Source organism: Pelophylax lessonae, assembly GCF_965119305.1.
Source record: "Pelophylax lessonae genome assembly, chromosome: 12".
Taxonomy (NCBI): domain Eukaryota; kingdom Metazoa; phylum Chordata; class Amphibia; order Anura; family Ranidae; genus Pelophylax; species Pelophylax lessonae.
The window spans coordinates 4,942,377-4,967,026 of record NC_138779.1 but is presented as its reverse complement, the minus strand read 5'-3'; the positions used below and the strand labels follow the sequence as shown (position 1 = coordinate 4,967,026).

General features: G+C 44.6%; 1 protein-coding gene across 1 annotated transcript in view; it reads right to left on the bottom strand.

Moving 5' to 3' along the window:
* LOC309568384 (nephrocystin-4-like) overlaps positions 1-24,650 on the bottom strand; it is a 350,057-nt gene that overhangs the window by 23,592 nt on the left and 301,815 nt on the right. Inside the window, exons 19-24 of the mRNA XM_082274044.1 lie at positions 22,054-22,280; positions 19,618-19,807; positions 18,444-18,527; positions 17,955-18,111; positions 15,612-15,697; positions 7,973-8,058 (exon numbers count right to left, since the gene is read on the bottom strand). Coding sequence (XP_082130170.1) covers positions 7,973-8,058; positions 15,612-15,697; positions 17,955-18,111; positions 18,444-18,527; positions 19,618-19,807; positions 22,054-22,280 — 830 coding nt within the window. The remainder of the gene's footprint in view (positions 1-7,972; positions 8,059-15,611; positions 15,698-17,954; positions 18,112-18,443; positions 18,528-19,617; positions 19,808-22,053; positions 22,281-24,650) is intronic.

Genomic DNA, 24,650 nt, shown 5'->3' with positions numbered 1-24,650 from the left:
AAGTTCTATTTGTGGGGAAAAAAAAGGACATTTTATTTGGGTAAAGCGTTGCATGACCGCGCAATTGTCCAAGTAATGCAGTGCCAAATGGCCTGGTCATTAAGGGGGCAAATCCTTTCCGGTCCAGAAGTGGTTAAGTGATAATCAATCAGATTGACAAAAAGCCATTGAACGTTCCCATTAAGAATGGTCAGTACATGCAGCGCAGGTACCTCAGATTATAGGTACCTCGGATGACGGGTACCTCAGATGACAGGTACCTCAGATGACCGGTACCCCGGATTACAGGTACCTCAGATTACAGGTACCTCAGATGACAGGTACCTTGGATTACAGATACCTCAGATGACAGGTACCTGGGATTACAGGTACCTCGGATTACAGGCACCTCAGATGACAGGTACCTCAGATGACCGGTACCTCGGATGACAGGTACCTCAGATGACCGGTACCTGGGATTACAGGTACCTCGGATTACAGGTACCTCAGATGACAGGTACCTCAGATGACCGGTACCTCGGATGACAGGTACCTCAGATGACCGGTACCTGGGATTACAGGTACCTCGGATTACAGGTACCTCAGATGACAGGTACCTCAGATTACAGGTACCTCAGATGACCGGTACCTCGGATGACAGGTACCTCGGATGACAGGTACCTCAGATGACCGGTACCTGGGATTACAGGTACCTCGGATTACAGGTACCTCAGATGACAGGTACCTCAGATGACAGGTACCTCAGATTACAGGTACCTCAGATGACCGGTACCTCGGATGACAGGTACCTCAGATGACCGGTACCTGGGATTACAGGTACCTCGGATTACAGGTACCTCAGATGACAGGTACCTCAGATGACAGGTACCTCAGATTACAGGTACCTCAGATGACCGGTACCTCGGATGACAGGTACCTCGGATGACAGGTACCTCAGATGACCGGTACCTGGGATTACAGGTACCTCGGATTACAGGTACCTCAGATGACAGGTACCTCAGATGACAGGTACCTCAGATTACAGGTACCTCAGATGACCGGTACCTCGGATGACAGGTACCTCGGATGACAGGTACCTCAGGTGACAGATACCTCAGGTGACCGGTACCTTAGGTGACAGGTACCTTAGATGACAGGTACCTCGGATGACAGGTACCTCAGATGACAGGTACCTCGGATGACAGGTACCTCGGATGACAGGTACCTCAGATGACAGGTACCTCAGATGACAGGTACGTCGGATGACAGGTACGTCAGATGACAGGTACGTCGGATGACAGGTACCTTAGATGACAGGTACCTCAGATGACAGGTTCGTCGGATGACAGGTACCTCGGATGACAGGTACCTTAGATGACAGGTACCTCAGATGACAGGTACCTCGGATGACCGGTACCTCGGATTGACCAGTGACGTTAGTTTGTCAACAATTCTGAACTGAAAGGCTGACTGGAAGTTCTGGATTTAGGTTCTCTAACCTTTCCCGTCAGGCGTATGTTTTGCGGCAGGAACAGCCAAGCCAACTCGATTTAATGACCAGTTATTCCACTTCTAAGTGGTAAACTTATCATTTGGCCTATTTTCAATGTTGCCGTGTCCTGCAAACTATTATTTTCAGAAGAGCTTTGTGACCTGAACCAACTTCTAAATATCAACTTTTACTTAACGTAAAAAACAGAAAAGTTCACCAGGATAACACAAAACACGGAAAGTAGAACAATCTATAATCCTGAGAAAAGGAAAGTCTAGTCATCTACATTTAATGTGGAACTGAACTCTGAAAGTTGTGTCCAAAAAATAAGGCCAACAGAGAACAAGGGAGTAGTCACCAGTAGTGGCTGTGATCCCCCTGCAGATGATCTCTCCTGCATTACTGGCTTACCATGCCTTGTTCCGCACTCTCTCTATATGGAGGCGGCCATCTTGGTAGAGGCAGGACTTTGTTTCCATATGCTACATCCTCCAGAAGGGAGAACATTGAACAGCACAGTAGTGACATCACCAAATCTCCCGAGACTAGCAGTCAGAGGAAGCAGTGCCTGAGATCTCTTCCTGCTGGTATACAGCCAAGCCAATGTGGGTACAGGAGGACCCAGGCACCCTCACATACTAGGAAGTGCACTGCTATTCTCAGGAGGAACTCCAGACATAAGGTAGATTTTTCAGGGTACTGCTTAGGTACAATTACCATTTTTTGATGCTCCCTATATATCGCCCTCTATGATTGCATGCTTGTCAGGCCAGGTAAGTTTAGTTCTTGTGGCTCTCCTGCGATCAGTTGGGCAGTTTGCGATTGCTTTGGGCTGCTCAGGGCTCTGCAGGCTGCAGGTTTAATTGTTTCTCATTGTTCTCTAGATGATTTTAGAATATAGTGGGCTGGGAGAGTGAAATAGGCAGTCTAAACATTTATGTAGTTCCAGCCGATCCCTAGGGGAGAGTGCCCAGTAGGTGGCTGGAGAGTGCATAAATAGGCTGGAGCCTACCATTTTTAGATGCTCCCTATATATCGCCCTCTATGATTGCATGCTTGTCAGGCCAGGTAAGTTTAGTTCTTGTGGCTCTCCTGTGATCAGCTGGGCAGTTTGCGATTTCTTTGGGCTGCTCAGGGCTCTGCAGGCTGCAGGTTTAATTGTTTCTCACTGTTCTCTAGATGATTTTAGAATATAGTGGGCTGGGAGAGTAAAATAGGCAGCCTGAATAGTTATGTAGTTAAAGCCAATCCCTAGGGGAGGGTGCCCAGTAGGAGGCTGGACAGTGTATAAATAGGCTGGAGCCTGAGGCAGTCTTGTCTTGTCCAACAGAAGTACCCAGCCTAGAGGGCTACTCCCCTCCCAAGCAGCCCAGCACCATTTTTAGGAGCTCATCGAGGTCCCATCTATGCTTGAGCTGGGGGGCCTACTTGCTGAGAGACTGTGAAGCTAAAGAAGTAGGATTTCACCTAGGATTCAGTCTTGGAGTCCACTAATGAAGAGTCTGCCTGGCTATAAAGGAGACATCCAATTATCCAAGGACTGGTGAGTACAGACCAAAGTACAGGATTTGGGTGACTGTTGCTGCTGTTAACCCCTAGTGCACTACTACTGAGGCTTGCATGGCCTGGAACATTGCATATGGTGTTCCAGTGCTGTCCTTTCCCTGAGCTGTTTTTGAAGTAGCTGCAGAAGCATAGGCGTCCTCTTGCTGCAATTCAGACTTCGGAGTACCCAAAAGCTCTCTGTACCCTATTCAAGTTATCCAGCAATAAAATTTAAAAAGGCAACCCCTAGACCGGCCGTCATTAAATGGCGGCCGCCGCGGTCCGAGAATGGACCACACGCTGCTTCCACCCGGACCTTCAGGCCGCTACCATAAGCAGTCATTGGTTTGCTCGGCCTGCGGGTGTTCCAGCAACCAGTGACATCCTGTGTGTGTTCCCCACCCCCCCTGCTTTTTACTACGGCTCCCAGCTCTCTCCCACCCGGGTCGCGAGTTGGGGCATGACGTCATGTGCGCGCCCGGCCCCCCTGCTCCTAACTGCGGCTCCTGACTCTCACTCCCAGCCGGGCCGCGAGTTAGGGCGTGACATCGCGTGCGCGCCACGCCCCCTGCCTTTCGTGGCTCCCGGCTCTCACCTTGCGTTGTATATCTCGCATTTTCCACCCCCAAAGGTATGTGGGGCACATTTTAAAGGGGATTGCTTATTTTATAAAGTGCAGACTGATGGGCATATTTTGTTAAGGGGCACACTGATGGGCACATTTTGTTGTTCTCATTAGAGTGGAACATAAAATAACATATGCCCATTAGAGTGCCCACTAACATAAGATGTGCCCATCGGCGTTCCCCTTATTTTATGCTAAGGGTCACACAGATGGTAACATTTTATGTTAAGGGACACGCTGATGGGCACATTTTATTTTAAGGGACACGCTGATGGGCACATTTTATTTTAAGGGGTACTCTAATGGGCATATTTATGCTGTGGGACACACTGATGGGCATACTTTATGTTAAGGGGCACTCTGATGGGCACAATTTATGTTAAGAGGGCACACTGATGGGGACAACTGATGTAAGGGGGCACTCTGACGGAATGCCTGACGTAAGGTGGCACTGTGATGGGGACACCTGATGTAAAGAAGCACTATGATGGGGACAACTGATGTAAGGGGGCACTCTGACGGAATGCCTAACGCAAGGTGGCACTGTGATGGGGAGAACTAATATAAAGGAGCTTTGTGATGGAGACACCTGATGTAAGGGGGCACTCTGATGGAAATGCCTGATGTAAGGTGGCACTGTGATGGGGGACACCTGATGTAAAGGAGCACTGTCATGGGGACACCTGATGTAAAGGAGTCCTGCGATGGGCACATTTTTTTGTGTGCCTATTAGCATGCCACTTATATTATATTAAGGGCACGCTGATGGGCACATTTTATGTTAAGGGGAACTCTGATGGGCACAATTTATGTTAGGGGACACATTGATGGGGATATCTGATGTAAGGGGGTACTCTGATGGGAATGTCTGATGTAAGGGGGCACTGTGATGGGGGCACTGTGATGGTAGAGCTGCACGATTAATCGTATGAAAATTGCGATCTCGATTCACCCCCCCTGACGATCTAAACCTGAAATATGCTCGATTCTTTGCATAGCTGCATAGCAGAGAGAACAGCAGTGGAAAAAAAAAAAAAAGCCTCCCGGCAAACGCCTATCAGCAAAGTCTCCCAGTAACTATAAACAAAAATGATTACATTGTATCTTTTCCTTCCCTCTGCCAGGGAGAAAGGAAGTTTAACCTCTTAAAGACTGGACCTTTTTCTGACACTTGTTGCTTGCAAGTAAAAATCATTTTTTTTTGCTAGAAAAGTACTTAGAACCCCCAAACATTTTATATATTTTTTTTAGCAGAGACCCTACAGAATAAAATGGCGATTGTTGTAATATTTTATGTCACACTGTATTTGCGCAGCAGTCTTTCAAACGCAATTAATAGACTTTAATAAATAAAAAAAAAAAAACGTAACAGTAAAGTTATCCCAATTTTTTTTTGTTACACAGAGAATCGTGAGAGAATCGTGATCTTTATTCCAAGCTAAAAAATCGTGATTCTCATTTTGGCCAGAATCGTGCAGCTCTATGTGATGGGAGCACCTAATGTAAGGGGGCACTGTGATGAGGACACCTGATGTAAAGGAACACTGTGATGGAGACAACTGATGTAAAGGGGCACTCTGATGGGCACACCTAATCAAAAGGGCACTCTGATGGGCACACCTGATGTGGTGGGGATACCTGATGTAAGGAGGCACCCTTACGGTGACACCTAATGTAAGGGGGCACTCTAAAGGGGACACCCTATGTAAGGGGGCACTGTGATGGGGGAACCTTATATAATGGGGTACTCTGATGGGGACAAAAGATGTAAGGCGGAACAATAATAGGGATAGTTGCTTGTATTCCATACAAAGAGAAGAGCAAATGTAAAGCTATCCTAGTTCCAACTGTCCACATTTAATGTCACAACTGAACCTTGACAATAAATATTGTTGAAATGCTATGGAAATTGTACGTCTTATTTTTTGATAAGACATACGGTGACTACAATCTTTCTGAGTCATAGCACAGACTTGAAATTCAGACCTCGGCCCAAAGAAAGTTTTAGGGACCGCACCTCCTTGAACTTTAAATCATTACCCCTGCCCTAGACTATTCATTGAGCCAGAAGAGTTTACGTCGCTGTGTGCCTGGCTGCTGTTGCACATACACTATATTGTCAAAAGTATTGGGACGTCTGCCTTCACACTCACATGAACTTTAATGGCATCCCAGTCTTAGTCCGTAGGGTTCATTATTGCACCCTTTGCAGCTATAACAGCTTCAACTCTTCTTGAAAGGCTGTCCACAAGGTTTAGGAGTCTATGGGAATGTTTGACCATTCTTCCAGAAGCACATTTGTGAGGTCAGGCTCTGTTGTTGGATGAGAAGGCCTGGCTCGCAGTCTCCACTCTAATTTATCCCAAAGGTGTTCTATTGGGTTAAGGTGCAGGCCAGTCAAGTTCTGCCACCCCAAAATCGCTCATCCATGTCTTTATGAACCCTGTCTCATGGGTCGGGCGCTTTGGACGAGACCGGTGCAATTTATGTCACCAGGCCACAAGGCCTAGCCACTGCACATGCACTGCCACCTTTTTTTAAATTGCATTTGATTTTATTTATTTTTCTCTTTACATGTGTTTCAGCTGCACTTATACTGTTTTTTTTTTCACTCAGGATAGTAGGGAGTGGGTCTTTGGGCCTACCCTGAAGTAGGAATGTGTGGCTCTTAGGTTCCTTCCTCTCCCACTTTTGGGGGGGGGGTATCTGTTTAGGAGAGCCCCTCACATAGTGCTCATTGGTCAGCTTCAGCTGATCATGAGGAGTGGGGTCCACTGGGTCTTTTGGCTAGGTGGACCTGAGTGTGCCTTGCCCCTATCAGGAGTCTTGCACCCCGGGGGGGGGGGGGGTGTCAGGGAAGGGTCCATCTTCTTCAGGAGGGAACCATATGACACACCGTAATTGCACTGATGGTGTTTCGTTTTTGCCCAGCACACCACGAGCTTGAATAGAAATACTGCTTTTAAAGTCACAGGAAACAAATTTGTGATAATCCCCACCCTGATATCATTGACCTAAGTAGGTTTTATTGGGTGATATCCCAGTAAGGAAGTATGGTGCCTCCATTATAAGATGTTCCAATGGGGAATTATGGTACTTCCTTCAAATGATGTTGCAATGGGGAAGTATGGAACCTTCCCCATTAAATATCCCAATGGTGAAGTATGGTACCTTCTTCATAACATTTCCCAATGGGGAAGTATGTTACTTACTTCATAAGATATCACAGTGTGGGAATATGGTACCTAATTCATAAAATATCCCAATTGAGAAGTATGGTACTTCCTTCATAGGATATTCCTATGGGAAAGTATGGGACCTCCTTCATAGGTTTTCCCAATGGAGAAGTTTGGTACTTCCTTCATAAGACATCTCAATGGGGAAGTATAGTACTTCCTTCATAAGATATCCCAATGGGGAAGTATGGTACCTCCTTCATAAGATATCCCAATGGGGAAGTATGGTACCTCCTTCATAAGATATCCCAATGGAGAAGTATGGTACCTCCTTCATAAGATATCCCAATGGGGAAGTATAGTACTTCCTTCATAAGATATCCCAATGGGGAAGTATGGTACCTCCTTCATAAGATATCCCAATGGGGAAGTATGGTACCTCCTTCATAAGATAGCCCAATGGAGAAGTATGGTACCTCCTTCATAAGATATCCCAATGGGGAAGTATAGTACTTCCTTCATAAGATATCCCAATGGAGAAGTATGGTACCTCCTTCATAAGATATTCCATTGGGGAAGTATGGTACCTTCTTCATAAGATATCCTAATGGGGAAGTATGGTTCTTCACTCATAAGATATCCCAATGGGGAAGTATAGTACTTCCTTCATAAGATATCCCAATGGGGAAGTATGGTTCTTCACTCATAAGATATCCCAATGGGGAAGTATGGTTCTTCACTCATAAGATATCCCAATGGGGAAGTATAGTACTTCCTTCATAAGATATCCCATTGGGGAAGTATGGTACCTTCTTCATAAGATATTCCAATGGGGAAGAAGTATGGTACTTCTTTCGTAAGATATCCCAATAGGGAAGTATGGTATGTCCTTCACAAGATATCCCAGCGGGGAAGTATGGTACCTCCTTCATGAAGCTGTGATGTCACAGAGGGGATGCACTGATTATTACCTCTTGCTAAATGAGTCCTTGTGTTCTCCACAATCCCAAGGTGAGTAACTCCAGCAGATGCCAACCTCAAAAACATGTCAATCTGTAGTTATGTATCCCCATATTATTTCCCCTCTGAACCCCAAAAGCAAGCAGCGGTTACAGAAAATCGCAATGTTAATCAATAGCACTTAGAATGACTTACGTATAAAGAACAATAAAGAACTTCTTGATCTGTGGACTGGGTCCTCCAGCAACTTTCACAAACACATCTTGGGGTTCTCCGTGACCCTAAAAAAATTAGAGGAAAAAAACAGAATGACCTTGTTGTCAATTGTCTTTGATGATTGCATGCATTACAGCCATTAAAGCGGAGTTCCACCCAAAAGTGGAAGCTTCGCTTATCTGCCCCTCCTTCTGGTGCCACATTTGTCACCTTTCGGGGGGAGTGGGTAGCTGTTTTCCACCTGGAAGTTTGCCCCCCCCTCCTTCCCCTGCCGCTAGGCCTTTGACAAAGCACAGCGTGCTTTGCGCATGCGCAGTAGGGAACTGGCAGTAAAGCCATTCCTCTTCAAAGCCGGTTCCCTACTGCACATGCGCAAAGTGCACTGTACTTTGTAAAGGCCCAGCGACTTTGAAGCGGAATGGCTTCACTGCCGGTTTACCTTACAAGCAATGGTGGCGGCAGCACCCGAGAGCCGATGGAAAAATCGGTTGGGGTGAAGACCCCGCGGGATCCCTGGACAGGTAAGTGTCCTAATATTAAAAGTCAGTAGGTCAGTATTTATAGCTGCTGATTTTGAATTTTTACTGAAGGAGTACCTTCTGTACTGCTTAATACTTAATTCCGGTGGAGAGGCCACTGCTGGAACTTCCAAATAAGAAGCCAGCTGTGATCCTGTGATCGGTTTTGGGTTGAGCTGGCCAATACAGGGCAGTTATTATTTTAGGTAACCTCCTGCTGCCTGCTATAGGGTTCTCTCTGATACAGAAAACACTTGTGAGACGGCCCCAAAGAGGTTAAAGCGAAGATCTGGCCACATACACATTTTTGAGCTAAAAATACCCCCCTAATCCTAAGCTATCCCCAATTACCCTAACACTAACCCCACATTACAGTACATTACAGTTATAGAATAAAGATAAATACTTACCTTTAAAATTGATTGCATAATGCGGCCATCTCTGGTGTGGGCATCTGAAGCCGTGGTGTCCCCCGCTGTGTTCCTCTTCCGGGTTCCTGGCTACCCAGAATGCTGATCGCAATCTCGTGCATGGGCTGTAGATTGCGATCGTCAATCAGAGTAGCGGCTGGCCATTCCCATTGCATTCTGCGATTGATGACGCTCATCTCCCAGGACGCAATGCAAAGGAGGAAGTGACGTCGGGGGCCGCGGCCGCACAAGGAGGAAGTTTATATTCATTAACCACTTGCCGACTGCTCACAGTATATTTACTGCGGCAGTCAGCCCCTCACAGGCAGAGCGACGTAGGTCTACGTCGCTAGCCTGGGAGGGTATCAGGAGCGAGTGCGCGCCGCCGGAGGCGCGCTCCTGCAAGGTCACGGACCCCCCCCGCGCGTGTGACCGGCGGACCCGATCGTCCGCTGGTCACTCGCGATCGTCGGTGGAGAGGGAGAAAGGCAGATGGCTAATGTAAACAAGCCGCCTGTCATTCTCCCCTGTGTAGAAATGGTGATCATACGGTTCTACTATGTAGGACCGTTGATCACTGTTCCTACACCTTAAGCCACAGCCAATCACAGTTAGAATCACGCCCCTAGAGACACACATAACCGCTCCCTCTCAAAAAAAGTTAACCCCTTCACTGCCAGTGTCATTTTGCAGTAACAGTGCATATTTATAGCACTGATTAATGTAGAAATGTCACTGGTAACCCAAAAAGTGCCAAAAATGTCAGTCAAGGGTCCGATCTGTCCGCCGCAATGTCGCAGTACCACAAAAAAATTTGCAGATCGCCGCCATTACGCGTTAAAAAAAAACAACAAAAATGACAAAAATCTTTCCCTTTGTTAGTAAACACGATAACTTTTGCGCAAACCAATCAAAATACGCTTTTTGCGATTTTTTTTACCAAACATATGTAGCATAAAACAAATTGGCCGAAAATGAAAATGTTAAAAAATTTTGATTTTTACGTTTTTTGGGGGGGGGGGGGGAATTTCATATAAAAAAATGTGAAAAATATTGTTATTTTTGCAAAATTTACGCTTTTTTATAGTTTATAGCGCATGATCAAAAAATCGCACAGGTGATCTAATACCACCAAAAGAAAGCTCTGTTTGTGGGAAAAAAAGGACGCCCAATTCGTTTAGGTACAGCGTTGCACGACCGCGCAATTGTCCATTAAATTCACGCAGTGCCGAATCGCAAAATAGGCCCTGGTCAGGAAGCGGGTAAAATCTTCCGGGGCTTAAGTAGTTAAAAACAGGGATAAGTGAAAAAAAAAAATATTAAGCTAACTGATGCTGCAAAGTTTATTTTTAGGGTGGAACTCCGCTTTAATAGGGATCGATTGTGCAAGCACAGCCAAGGACGGAAATATTTTGGCCTTCAGATCAGAAGAGCCTTCCAGGCTGCAGCCGCTCAGTTTAGGTAAGTACATACCTGGGGCAGGGGTGGCCAAAAAGGATAACACTACTTTATTTAAAAGTACAGGTGTCCTCCTATACTTTACAGCCAAGGAAGCTGCCATCTTAGCCTTTGTTTGATCTGCAGTTGCTATGGTGCAGCACACATGATCAGTTATTACAATAACCATTTGATTATAAGAAAGAAACGCTGATATATGTGGAATGTTTAGGTGCCTCAGTCCCAAATGTGAACACAAAAACACAAGGGATGGCCCGCAGGACTTTTAAAGAGACAGATACCAAATATTAAAATTATACAAATTTATTGCACATCATAATTTAAAAACAATGATAACAACACAGTAAATTCATCAGTAGAAAAAACCGTCAACAAACAATAATATACAAATTCAAACTATATACAGCATCATATGTGGATAATGATTTGTATTGTATAGAGCCTGTTGTACACAATATCATATAGAAGCGACAGACAGTCTGTGCTGCATACATCTCAACGCGTTTCACGAAATGTTAAATTGGCTTCATCAGGAGAAGCACAGATGTGTATAAATAATGCAGCAATGCGGATCGTTGCGAATGACCCAACAAGGGTCTAGAATAGTTCAATGGTCATTCCATCAAAAGAAGTTGTCGATAATGGTAATGGAAGAAACCCCCGCCCCCCCAAAAAAAATATATAGAGGTGCATAGATCTTCCCCCCAGGAGTTGGGGAGTGGAGGAAAGTCTAATCAAAGTCAAATCTCCAGCATTCCCTGGGAGTCCCGGGAAGATGTCGCAGGAGGTCGTTTAGAGGAACGGATGAGGGAAGCTGAACTCAGAGGTCCAGGAGAGCTGGAGAGAGTTGAGACACTGGAGACACTGGGACCACAGTGAGTACAGGGACTCGTGTCAAGGTGCCTGACCTGAGCGGGGCCACCCCACGTGTAAGATAGTCAGGGGATAGGTGTCAGCAGCGAAAAGAAAGAGGATGCTGGTGAGAGTGTCCTGAAGATAATTGCCAGTTCACCAAGTCATCTTAGGAAAAGAGACTTAATCAAATTGACCCATAGTGGCAGGGTGATTCAACAGCCTGGCTGTACCTGAAGAAAGGAGTCCTCAACCATTGAGCATAGGTAATTTGGAGTATCCCACTATTCTCTTCTCCTATAGCTAATTTATAATAAACACAAACAACTAAATACCCCTGGACTGATTATTGGAACAAGCCGATTTGATTCTGTCACTATAGGGTGCTGATAACTCAGGGGGACCTGTAGAGTGTAAACCTGGCAGTCCCTATGGGGACAGTGCTACACATGAACATCGGTAAGGCCGCACACATTTACAATTTATCGGTGTTCATGTATAAGTGGCAGAATCTACCCATCACTGGGATCAGCGCTCGGTCACCCGGCGTGTGATTGTGATGCTGATTGGAAGTGTAGATAGAAGAATAGGACAAGCTACAAGATAAACCGGTGTAATTATTCCAGGTGTCACCGAGCATTGTGTCACCAACCATTCTCTGCAGACAAGTGACTGAATGATTACTAAAAACAAAAAACAAAAAAACTATCAGCGCAAATCCAAATCTGTGCGGTACAAACACTAAAACACAAATAAATCACTGTGCATGAAATATGTGCTAAAAAACATAAAGTACACGCAAGCAAAATCATAAATTGTGCATAAATAAATCCAGCAGCATACACCAATCGTGTTCACTCCTCACAATAAATCATAAAATACATAAACGTGATGCGCTAGAAGTGCACTCAATAATACTGTAGTGATGATATAAATAAAGAGTCCATATAAATAGTCCACTGTGATCGTGTTCAACTTCAACAGATGGTGCATAAGTGATCAAATCAACAATTCCAATCTTGTGGGAAACATACACCCATAGTGAAATCCCTCCACCAGACAGATTGGCCTCTCACCTCAGTAGGGACCCAAACGGGCCAGCATACGCCTATATGAGGGTATAAGACTCCTAGGGTTGACTCTCCAGCTGCTCACCTCCGGAGGTCCCGGGACATGTAGTAAAATAATAATAAAGGCAGATCTAATGCTCTCAGTATATACACTGTGGTAGGCTTTATTAAGAAAAATTAGGCAACTCACATGTTCATGGCACTCAGCCGTGCCTGCTAGTAAAGCGAAAGCGTTATCCACTGGGAGAGAGAATCTGCGTCGGCCACGCAAGCTCCGCCCACCCTATACGCGTTACGTCAGAGCGTAGGGCTCCGTTGACTACGTTGACTAAGTCAACGGAGCCCTACGCTCTGACGTAACGCGTATAGGGTGGGCGGAGCTTGCGTGGCCGACGCAGATTCTCTCTCCCAGTGGATAACGCTTTCGCTTTACTAGCAGGCACGGCTGAGTGCCATGAACATGTGAGTTGCCTAATTTTTCTTAATAAAGCCTACCACAGTGTATATACTGAGAGCATTAGATCTGCCTTTATTATTATTTTACTACATGTCCCGGGACCTCCGGAGGTGAGCAGCTGGAGAGTCAACCCTAGGAGTCTTATACCCTCATATAGGCGTATGCTGGCCCGTTTGGGTCCCTACTGAGGTGAGAGGCCAATCTGTCTGGTGGAGGGATTTCACTATGGGTGTATGTTTCCCACAAGATTGGAATTGTTGATTTGATCACTTATGCACCATCTGTTGAAGTTGAACACGATCACAGTGGACTATTTATATGGACTCTTTATTTATATCATCACTACAGTATTATTGAGTGCACTTCTAGCGCATCACGTTGACTGAATGATTAGCCCGGACTTTCCTGGGGAAAAAAAATCTCTGAAATGGGACTTTAGAATGTCAGAAATAAATATCACATGTAATTCACACAGAGAAACTACATGGCTAATTTAAAGGGATAGATCCAGGAAAAAGAAAAAGAAAAAAACCCAATTATATTATCACAAATGTAGCGAAGATAAAGAGGATAACCCAGGAAAGAGTCAGCAATGACTTTCCAATTTTCCTACTTTCCTTTATTTATATCCAGACAGATTGCAATAAATCCTAACACCAGATAAACAGCTAAATATACAGCAAATCTGAGATACATATATAGTTACATATTCTAGTGGAATAAAGACACACGTCCATCCAGTTCAACCAATAAAAGGACAAAAAATAAAACAGCCATACAATCCCATATACACAATCCTATACCCTCCCCAACCATACAATCCCATATACACAATCCTATACCCTCCCCAACCATACAATCCCATATACACAATCCTATACCCTCCCCAACCATACAATCCATATACACAATCCTATACCCGCAGTTGATCCAGAGGAAGGCGAAAAACCCCAGCAAAGCCTGATCCAATTTACTACAGCAGGGGAAAAAAAATCCTTCCTGATCCCCCGAGAGGCAATCGGATATTCCCTGGACCAACTTTACCCATAAATGTTAGTATTTAGTTATAATATGTACATTAGGAAAGAATCCAGGCCTTTATTATAACAATCTGCTGAGCTGACCAAAACCAGCTCCTGAGGGAGTCTATTCCACATTTTTACAGCTCTTACTGTAAAGAAACCTTTCTGTATTTGGAGTTTAAATCTCTTTTCCTCTAGATGTAAAGAGCGCCCCCTTGTCCTCTGTGATGACCTTTAAGTGAATAACTCAACACCAAATTCACTATATGGACCCCTTATGCATTTATACATGGAGATCATATCCCCCCCTTATATATTTATACATGGAGATCATATCCCCCCCCCCTTATATATTTATACATGGTGATCATATCCCCCCTTATGTATTTATACATGGTGATCATATCCCCCCTTATGTATTTATACATGGAGATCATATCCCCCCCTTATGTATTTATACATGGTGATCATATCCCCCCCTTATGTATTTATACATGGTGATCATATCCCCCCTTATGTATTTATACATGGTGATCATATTCCCCCTTATGTATTTATACATGGAAATCATATCCCCCCTTATGTATTTATACATGGAGGTCATATCCCCTCTTATGTATTTATACATGGAGATCATATCCCCCCCTTATGTATTTATACATGGTGATCACCCCCCCCTTATGTATTTATACATGGAGATCATATCCCCCCTTATGTATTTATACATGGAGGTCATATCCCCTCTTATGTATTTATACATGGAAATCATATCCCCCCTTATGTATTTATACATGGAGGTCATATCCCCTCTTATGTATTTATACATGGAAATCATATCCCCCCTTATGTATTTATACATGGAAATCATATCCCCCCTTATGTATTTATACATGGAGATCATATCCCCCCTTATGTATTTATACATGGAGATCATATCCCCCCTTATGTATTTATACATGGAAATCATATCCCCCCTTATGTATTTATACATGGAGGTCATATCCCCTCTTATGTATTTATACATGGAGATCATATCCCCCCTTATGTAGTTATACATGGAGATCATATCCCCCCTTATGTATTTATACATGGTGATCATATCCCCCCTTATGTATTTATACATGGAGATCATATCCCCCCCTTATGTATTTATACATGGTGATCATATTCCCCCTTATGTATTTATACATGGAGATCATATCCCCCCCCTTATGTATTTATACATGGAGATCATATCCCCCCCTTATGTATTTATACATGGAGATCATATCCCCCCTTATGTATTTATACATGGAGATCATATCCCCCTTATGTATTTATACATGGAAATCATATCCCCCCTTATGTATTTATACATGGTGATCATATCCCCCCTTATGTATTTATACATGGTGATCATATCCCCCCTTATGTATTTATACATGGTGATCATATCCCCCCTTATATATTTATACATGGAGATCATATCCCCCCTTATGTATTTATTTGTGATTTGAAAATTTATGATTTTGCACAGAGCAGGCAGATCCTCCTCTTCTCGGGTCCCTCGCCGGCGCTCCTGGCCCCTCCCTCAAGGGAGAAAGAATGTATATACTGTACATCTTTTTTTTCACAGGTTGGTTAGTAAAGGTGTTGGGCGGGGGGGGGGGGGGGGGCATATTAAGACCAGTTAGGCATTAGCTGGTATTCTACATTAATAGGAGGCCTCCGCCTCTGATGTAATCCGGAATGCGTTAGGAGGTTTCCTGTTTGCAGAATTCTTGCTGACAATTTTACAATAAGAAATGCTCTCTGACACTTAGAGGAGAATAAGGAGAGATTTTCACTTTACCAGTTTCTTGGTGTCACAGATAACGTTGGGGTCACTGCAGCGGGCAAACAGTTCCGGTTCTCCTCCCGGCGTTCCAACTGGAGCTCCTGGGATAAAAACATTTCATATTTGTATGTTTCAGCGCAACAAGAAATAGGAACGCTGCGATCCAATGGGGCGATGACATTTATACATCTCCACCTGTTCTCCTTTATTTTGATTGGTTTAAACAATCCCCGGTTTATGTTTTTTTTTAACTATAAGCTGACAATAAGACAAGAATTTACAGAATTTGAGTTATTATCTCTATGTCTGAAGGTTTTTTTTTTACCTTAAAGTGATTTTTTTTTTTATTAAAATAAAAATGTTCTACTTACCTCCCCTATGCAGTTGGTTTTGCACAGAGCAGCCCCGATCCTCCTCTTCTCGGGTCCCTGGCAGGAGCTCCTGGCCCCTCCCTCCTGTTGAGTGCCCCCACAGCAAGCACCTTGCTATGGGGGCACCAGAGCCGAGCTGCAGCTCCGTTTATCTATTCAGACATGGAGCTGCCCTTTGGCCCCACCCCTTCTCTCCCCTGATTGGCTAGCTGACTTTGATTGACGGCAGTGGGAGCCAATGGCGTTGCTGCTGTGTCTCAGCCAATCAGGAGAGAGAGCCCCGGACGGTTGAAGCACTCGTGGACATTGCTGGATAGGGAGGGAGCTCATGTAAGTACTAGGGGTGCTGCTGCACACAGAAGGATTTTTATCTTAGCTGGTTCCGGACCGCCCACCGCATATATACTGCGGCAAGGCGGCCCTCCTGCGCGAACCGACCTAGGGCTACGTCGGTCGCGCGCCTGCAGCTAGGGGGCGAGCGCGCCGCCGGCTGCGCACTCATGCCCCCAATTGGCAGGCGGCTCCGATTTTCGCCTGACACCCGCGGTTGCTCCCCGCTGAGAGAGAAGGACGGGCGGATGTTGTAAACACAGCCGACCGTTCTTCTCCTTGGAATGATCACAGAGCGCCTGTGATCCTTCTATATAGGATCACAGGTCTCTATGATCATTTCACAAGCCACACCCCGCCAGTTAGAAACACGCCCCTAGGCTCACATTTAACCCATTGATCACCCACTGTGTTAACTCCTTCCCTGCCAGTGTCATTAGTACAGTGACAGTGCATATTTTTAGCACTGATTACTGTAGTAATGTCACTGGTCCCCCCCAAAGTGTCAAAAATGTCAGTTAGGGGTCCGATCTGTGCGCCGCAATGTCGCAGTCCCGCTAAACATCGCAGATCGCCGGCATTACTAGTAAAGAATAAATAAATAAAAATGACATAAATCTTTCCCCTAGTTTGTAGACGTGATAACTTTTGCGCAAACCAATCAAAATACGCTTATTTGGATTTTTTTTACCAAAAATATGTAGCTGAATACAAATTGGCCTAAAATGTTAAAAAATTTTGATTTTTAAATTTTTTTGGGAATATTAAATAGCAGAAAGTGAAAAATACTGTTTTTTTTTTCCCCAGAATTGTCGCCCTTTTTTTGTTTATAGGGCAAAAAATAAAAATCACAGATGTGATCAAATAACACCAAAAGAAAACTCTATTTGTGGGAAAAAAGGACATCAATTTTATTTGGGTACAGCGTCGCACGACTGCGAAATTTTCCGTTAAAGTAATGCAGTACCGAATCGCACGCAAAATATGGTCTGGTCATTAAGGGGGCAAATCCTTCCGGTCCAGAGATGGTTAAGATGTCGGTGACCCAAAGATCAGCGAAGAACCGGCCTGGGTGAGGACAGAGCTGGATTCCTGGATAGGTAATATAGGTAAGTGTCCATTTATTAAAAGTCAGCAGCTACAGACGTCGTAGCTCCTGAGATTTAATTTTTTCCCTCAAACAGGATGAAGAAACTTTTTAAGGTAAAAAAAACCTTCTGTGCTCAGGATCACCCTAATTCCCCGTTATACTTACCTGACCTGGATCTCAATACAGCGCTGTGCAAAACAACAGCGGCTCTCCCAGCTCTCTCCCTCCTCACAGGACACAGAGGCAGCAGCAGAAGCCATTGGCTCCTACTGCTGTCAATCAAATCCTGTAATGAGAGAGCAGAGATGGGGCTGAGCAACGCTATCTGTGTCTATAGACGCAGATGGCACGGCTCAAGATCAAGCCTGTACAAGTGGCTTCGTATGTGGGGAACTCACCAAAGAGGTGGGGCCAGGAGTGCCAGCCGGAGACCCCAGAAAAGGAGGTAACCATTACACAGAGCAGGTAAGGTAACTATAACATGTTTGTTATTTAAAATAAAAAAGGTTTACAATCACAAAAAAGACATTTGAATTCCCTTTCAAAAGTGAGAGGTCATCTTCGTACCTGGAAGGGAATACCATGGCGGCAGTCGGATGGACTTTTTCAAGAACGTCAACTCCGGGTGGTAAAATCGGAACGTCTGATCGACAACGTGAGGTTGAGGTTCCACATTCACCCGAAGGATGGCGATATGCTTTCCGTCTGACGTCTTAAAGGAGACCTGCCCAGAATGAACACAGGTGGCAGTATTAAGCAGAGTTCTATACACCATTATAGCCAATGTCTGGATCCCTCACTATGCTAGAGAGCACCACGGTATGCATCACCCATACTGAGCAACGTGGGAGACTTTACACAGGAAAATGAGATCAATCTCTAATAGCCTATTAGAGCCTCTGGCTCTAATCACATGGCTAAAAAAAAAACAAAAAACCCCCCATTGAAGTCTATGTGTCCGGCGCCCTGCATGTAGATTAGGGGGCCGGACGTACAAGGCACTGTACATACACATTGTATGCAAAGACATGTTCTCATATTCACATCATGTGTTACCTTAATCATTTTGGAAGTCATGGTGTTGGGTTTGTACTGGGATAATGCTCCAATGTCCTTGCCAGAAGTGGAAGCTCCAGGACTCTGCATCAGAAGATAAAACACAAAGTACAGATTTCATATATCAACTGAGAGTTATGCTCTGTTCACCACTCACTGATTAACTTCAACCTGAATTTATGGCAGGACTGACAGGTTTGTTTTTGCACCTAATTTCCCTGACTTTAGTGTATTTTTTTTACTGAACAGATGTTTTTGATAAACCATTGTGGTAATGTAACTATCAAATTTTATTCTCTAGGGTCTCTGCTTTCAGAAAATATATATTGTTTGGGGGTTGTAACTAATCTCCAGGCCTAAATTGTGCAAAATTGGAAACAAATGGCTCCGTACAAAATTTGATAAAGTTTCATCATTGAGTTTTTTTTGTCATTTTTTTGTACTTTTATATTATATAATAAATTATTTTTTTGTAATTTTTTTATAACCACTTGCTGACCCACCTCAGTACATATTCTGCGACAGGGTGGCTCCTACAGGCATCGAGGGATACCCTTATGTCGCTGCCTTTTTCCGGGTTTTTTTTTTTTTAATTGAAAAAAAAAAGAAAAATGATGTATATATATATATATATATATATATATATATATATATATATATATATATATATATTTTTTTTTTTTTTTTTTTTAATTCTGTCTTTTTTTGTTTATTTAATAAAAATAAAAAAAACCCAGTGGTGATCAATTACCATCAAAAGAAAGCTCTTTTTGTGTGAAAAAAAAGATATAAATTTTGTTTGTGTACAGTGTCGCATGACCACGCAATTACCAGTTAAAGTAGCGCAGTGCTAAATAACCAAAATAGGCCTGGTCATGAAGGGGGTAAAATCATCCGGAGCTGAAGTGGATATTTAATATTATACGTTTTTGTTATTTTCACAGCGCCGTTCATTGCACATAAGAGTTTATTGTATACCAGACAGTTCTTGTTCAGGATATGCTGATAAATGAGGTTTATTAGCAGCATGTATAACCTCCCCCACCTGCAGCATAGTGGTATGGTCTAGCATGTATAACCTCCCCCACCTGCAGCATAGTGGTATGGTCTAGCATGTATAACCTCCCCCACCTGCAGCATAGTGGTATGGTCTAGCATGTATAACCTCCCCCACCTGCAGCATAGTGGTATGGTCCAAGGAGAAGGTCTGGTATCTGAAGGGAACATAGACGGTCTCTTTGGGTCTCAGGTAGAGTTGCGGTGAAGGACTCTGCTGATCGATGTGAAACATATTCTCCTCTATGGGGGTTTCTGTGTTTGTCAGTTCTTTAAAATGTCTCCACTCCTGCGTGTCCACGATCACCCTGAAAGAAACACAGACCAATCACATCAATAACGAATGCCTTCTCCACGACTGACAATGTCATCTCAAGAGGAATATACTTTTATATATTGTGAATATCTTTACTAAAGAAAAAACAATCAATGTGCCAAAATAATTCTAAAAAAACAAATAAAGTGACACTGTGCAAACATAAAAGTCTTTTGTGCAATATTAGATAATTTGTGGTTTCTTCCCAGAATGTATTCTGTATGTTCACCACGTGACATATAATCACTCCACACTCACCACATGTTGGTGACTACCTTACTTTACAGCAAGGACAGTCAACTGGCCTTGCAGATCTCTTATTGGTGGGGACCTATCCTACTTGGATGTCCTCTGCTGACTCTCTGGTCCAGATTCCCTCCTGGGGCACACTTTGAGCCCCTTAGTACCCATTGAGCATGGTTTAAACACCACGCCCTACCTGAGTATTGTTGCTGACCATGTCCATCCCTTTATGACTGCAGTGTCCCCATCTTCTGATGGCTCCTTCCAGCAGGATAATGCACCATGTCACAAAGCTCCAATCATCTCACCACTGGTTTCTTCACCATGACAATGAGGTCACTGTCCTCCAATGGCCTCCACACTCCCCACATCTCATCCAATAGAGCACCTTTGGGATGTGGTGGAACAGAGTTTGGCATCATGGATGTGCAGCTGACAAAGCTGCAGCAACTGCGTGATGCTATCATGTCACTGTGACGGTATTCACCGTCACTGGGAGTGAAAGACAGATACTTAATAGTTTGAATCGCTTCAAGTGGGACAGTAATATTTGTCAGCTGTTTGATTCTGAACATGTTCATAGAAAGAGCTAATCACATTGGCTTCTGTTCCATGTCCTTCAAAGTCAGACAGGCTCTCCCTATTGTGTGTGTATTGTGTTAAGTCTGCCTGTCCCATTGTTAAATGTTAATGACCTCACATTGTTCTGTCCAGATGGCTAGATAATTAGTTCAGGTTAATTCGGTTTCTGTATACAATTTCATCTGCCTATGATAATGTAATCAGGCAGATGGGAGGGATTGTGTACATTGCATGGGAGGGACTGAGTGTAAAACTCTGTTTTTATTGGATTGTGAACTTCATTTCCTGCTCCCCACAAGGTCCACCTGGGCAGTAACCTTGTGGGGGAAAACTGTATAAAAGAGCAGCTGTACCATTAAACCTTGAGTTCTACTTCACCCTCAATCTAGAGTCCTGTCTCTTATAGGGGGAATCTGCTACAAGGGATTGCTATGCTCTTCATACTCCCTTGAATAATTACTAAGCTTTTGTAAGAGCTTGTTCCTGCTCCACCTCTGGGGAAAGAGAGGTTCACCCACTGGAACCTGGAGCCTTATCGTAGGTCCAGGGTGGGTAGGAGAGAGATTGCAAGACCCCAACCAAGCTGCGGCGGTTCGTGGGGTCTGAGGTGGTTATGGTGTCTGGTGGAGTACTTGTGTACATTGCATGGGAGGGACTGAGTGTAAAACTCTGTTTTTATTGGATTGTGAACGTCATTTCCTGCTCCCCACATGGTCCACCTGGGCAGTTACCTTGTGGGGGAAAACTGTATAAAAGAGCAGCTGTACCATTAAACCTTGAGTTCTACTTCACCCTCAATCTAGAGTCCTGTCTCTTATAGGGGGAATATGCTACAAGGGATTGCTATGCTCTTCATACTCCCTTGAATATTCACTAAGCTTTTGTAAGAGCTTGTTCTTGTTCCTGCTTCATCTCTGGGGAAAGAGAGGTTCACCCACTGGAACCTTGCCGTAGGTCCAGGGTGGGTAGGAGAGAGATGGCGAGACCCCAACCAAGCTGCGGCGGGTTCGTGGGGTCTGAGGTGGTTATAGTGTCTGGTGGAGTACTTGGAGCCCTCGGGAAGCACTAGGAGCATCCGTCAACAGAGGTACCCAGTCGGGGTACCAGTTGATCAGTTACAGTCACTATGGACCAAAATCTCTGAGGAATGTTTCCAACACATTGTTGTATCTATGCTATGAGGAATGAAGGCAAAAGGCTGTCCAAACCGGTGCTAGCAAGGTGTACCTAATAAAGTGGCTGGTGAGTGTGTATCTGGCTCTAGGCCCACTGTGAAGTTATGAGAGTGACAAGGAGTGGTTGGCTTAGACTAAGCTCTGTAGCTTTGACATGTCCTCACCAATCATTGCACAGCTGTGTATAGATGATAGGTCCTCTTTAGGAAGAGGAGAACCGGGACAGGAAAGGTCTTACCTGAGGTCTGCGTGATCGGTCTCTATGGAGACGGTGTACTGCACGTTGTACGGGTTTTTCAGCTGAAACTCGAAGAATTCCGCGGTGCCCAGAGTGGCGTAGACGGTGTAATTTGAGGTAATGGCCTGATTCAGCATACCGGAGATACACTCTGCTTTGGTGCGCTCTCTGTACGCTTCAATGATCTGCAAATCTCTGGTGTGCTGAGTGCGCTCCTCGCGTGAAGACTGGAGACAAAAAAAAAAAAGACAAACAGCTCAATAGACGCTCCTGTATAAAACATCTGAGGAGCGGCCGATCGCTGCACGGAGTTCATTAAAAGACAACTCCACCCAACATCTACAGATCAGTTCTGAGAGGGCTTCTACAATCTCTTAGAAATGATAGCAGTTTGTGTGTCTGTTCCTCCTAACAGACCTGAAGATCAGAAAGATCAGAAACAAAGGTGAAAGCGCCACTCGCCCCGTCCAATTAGAGTCTAGTAGGTGACAAGAAGAAGGACCAGTTAGAAATACCCCTTCCTTAGGATTGGATTCTGGCTGCTAGAACCCAAAACTTTAGAAAAGTGACGGCAAAAAAAGACCAAAGGAGTCTGCCCTAATTTTAATATATATAATATTATTATTATTATTAGAATACATGATTTATTTAGCGCCAGTATTCAGTATTATCACTGATCACTCAGTCAGTCAGTTTCCCCCAGCATCAGTTAGTATCGGATTTCCAGCCGCACTATCGCAGTCCCATTAGTCCCAAGTCGCTGATCGCCACCATTAGTAGTGTAAAAAAAAATATTAAAAATTCCATTATATATCATAGTTTGTAGATGCTATAACTTTCACACAAGCCAATCAATATACACTTTTTATCAAACACATGGAGTAGAATACATATTGGGCAAAATTTATGAAGAGATTTTTTCTATTGGATATGTTTTATAGCATAAAGTAAAATATATTGTTTTTTTTTTTTTTTTCACAAATTTGCAGGCCTTTTTCGGTTTATATCACAAAATGTCCTATGCGTTTTCACTCATCACACATAGTGCAGCCCATTGACTGGAATAGGGGGACACGCCTGACCAATCCAATACATTTTTATCAAATCAAACAGGCCCTTGTACTACATAGCTTATGGGAGATCTAAAAGGAGATTGTACAATCAGATTGTTTAGGAAGTGGGTGGGAGGTGGTATTGTAATGAGGGAGGTGTGGTCTAGAGTGGTGAACACACCCTATCACTAGACATGTGCCGTTTGCTTCATTCCAAATAAATATTTGTACAAATTTTTTGTTATTCGGAGATTCGAATATGTCCAGTGCTTTAAGTGGGCAGGTATGCACTGGTACTCAGTTCCGCCACTTCCAAATATGGCTCTTGAGCATACCGCCACCTCTCCGTGCGCCTTAGCGTACCAGTACGCTCATTTTGGACATCTGCACCCTCAATTGCCCCCCCCCCCCCAAGAATATTTCCCACTCCAGAGCCAGACCAGTCACCACCAGTGAGTCCCCCTGCTCCGGAGTCCCAGCCCAGGTCAGGGGGGGTGCTCTGTGGGGACCCATACCGGCACCTTTTTTGGGCCACTTAAAGCACTGAATATGTCCGAATATCCGAATTACAGTATAAACGAAGCTTACTTAATGCTCCGAATAACGAAACAAAATTTGTCCGAATTTCCGAAATTCAAATTGAATTTTACAAATCCCATTCGAATTCGAACTGTAAACATATTTCTGAAATCAAATAAATATTGTGTGTTATTAGAGTACCATTGCAGACCGTCTAATGCACTTTTACTGCGGTATTCGGTTCTATTGCATGAAACAACGTACCTGTATGTTGTTTCATGCAATAGACACTCTGAGGCACGCGCGCGCCGCCAGAGGCGCGATCGCACACTGATTGGACACAGGGGATGCCAATCAGCGGGTCCGCTGGCCACCCGCGATCCTTTCCCAGAGCACACAGTGCAGTGAGCTGCAGCATTCAGTCTTCATTAACCTAGCGCTGCATTAACTAGGGGTGAGGGGGCGGAGGGAGCACTGTCACCGGTGAAGTGGCAGGCAAAAATCATTAGTACTGCGGTAAAGGGGGGGGGGGGAGCTGTTGCTGGCAGGAGAAAGTGCACCACAAAGCGGTGACACTGAGAGGGGGGCAGTACATTGATGGGGGGGGCAAGGAGGGAGGGAGAACTCACCAACACTAAAGCCGCAGTCAGAAGTAGCCCTGTGGGATCGGGTGGCGGTACATTGATGGGGGGCAAGGGGGAGGGAGCACTCAGCAACACTAAAGCCGCAGTCAGGAGTAGCCCTGTGGGATCGGGTGGTGGTACATTGATGGGGGGCAAGGGGGAGGGAGCACTCAGCAACACTAAAGCCGCAGTCAGGAGTATCCCTGTGGGATCGGGGGCGGTACATTGATGGGAGGGGGCAAGGAGGAGTGAGGGAGCACTCACCACCACTAAAGCCACAGTCAGAGATAGCTCTGCGGGACCGTGGGGGGGGGGGGTCGATGCTGGCAGGGGTTTGGGGTATGAGCTCCCACACTGGCTGGGACTGGATGTATGTGCGCTCTAGGCCGAAGCCTACCTTGCC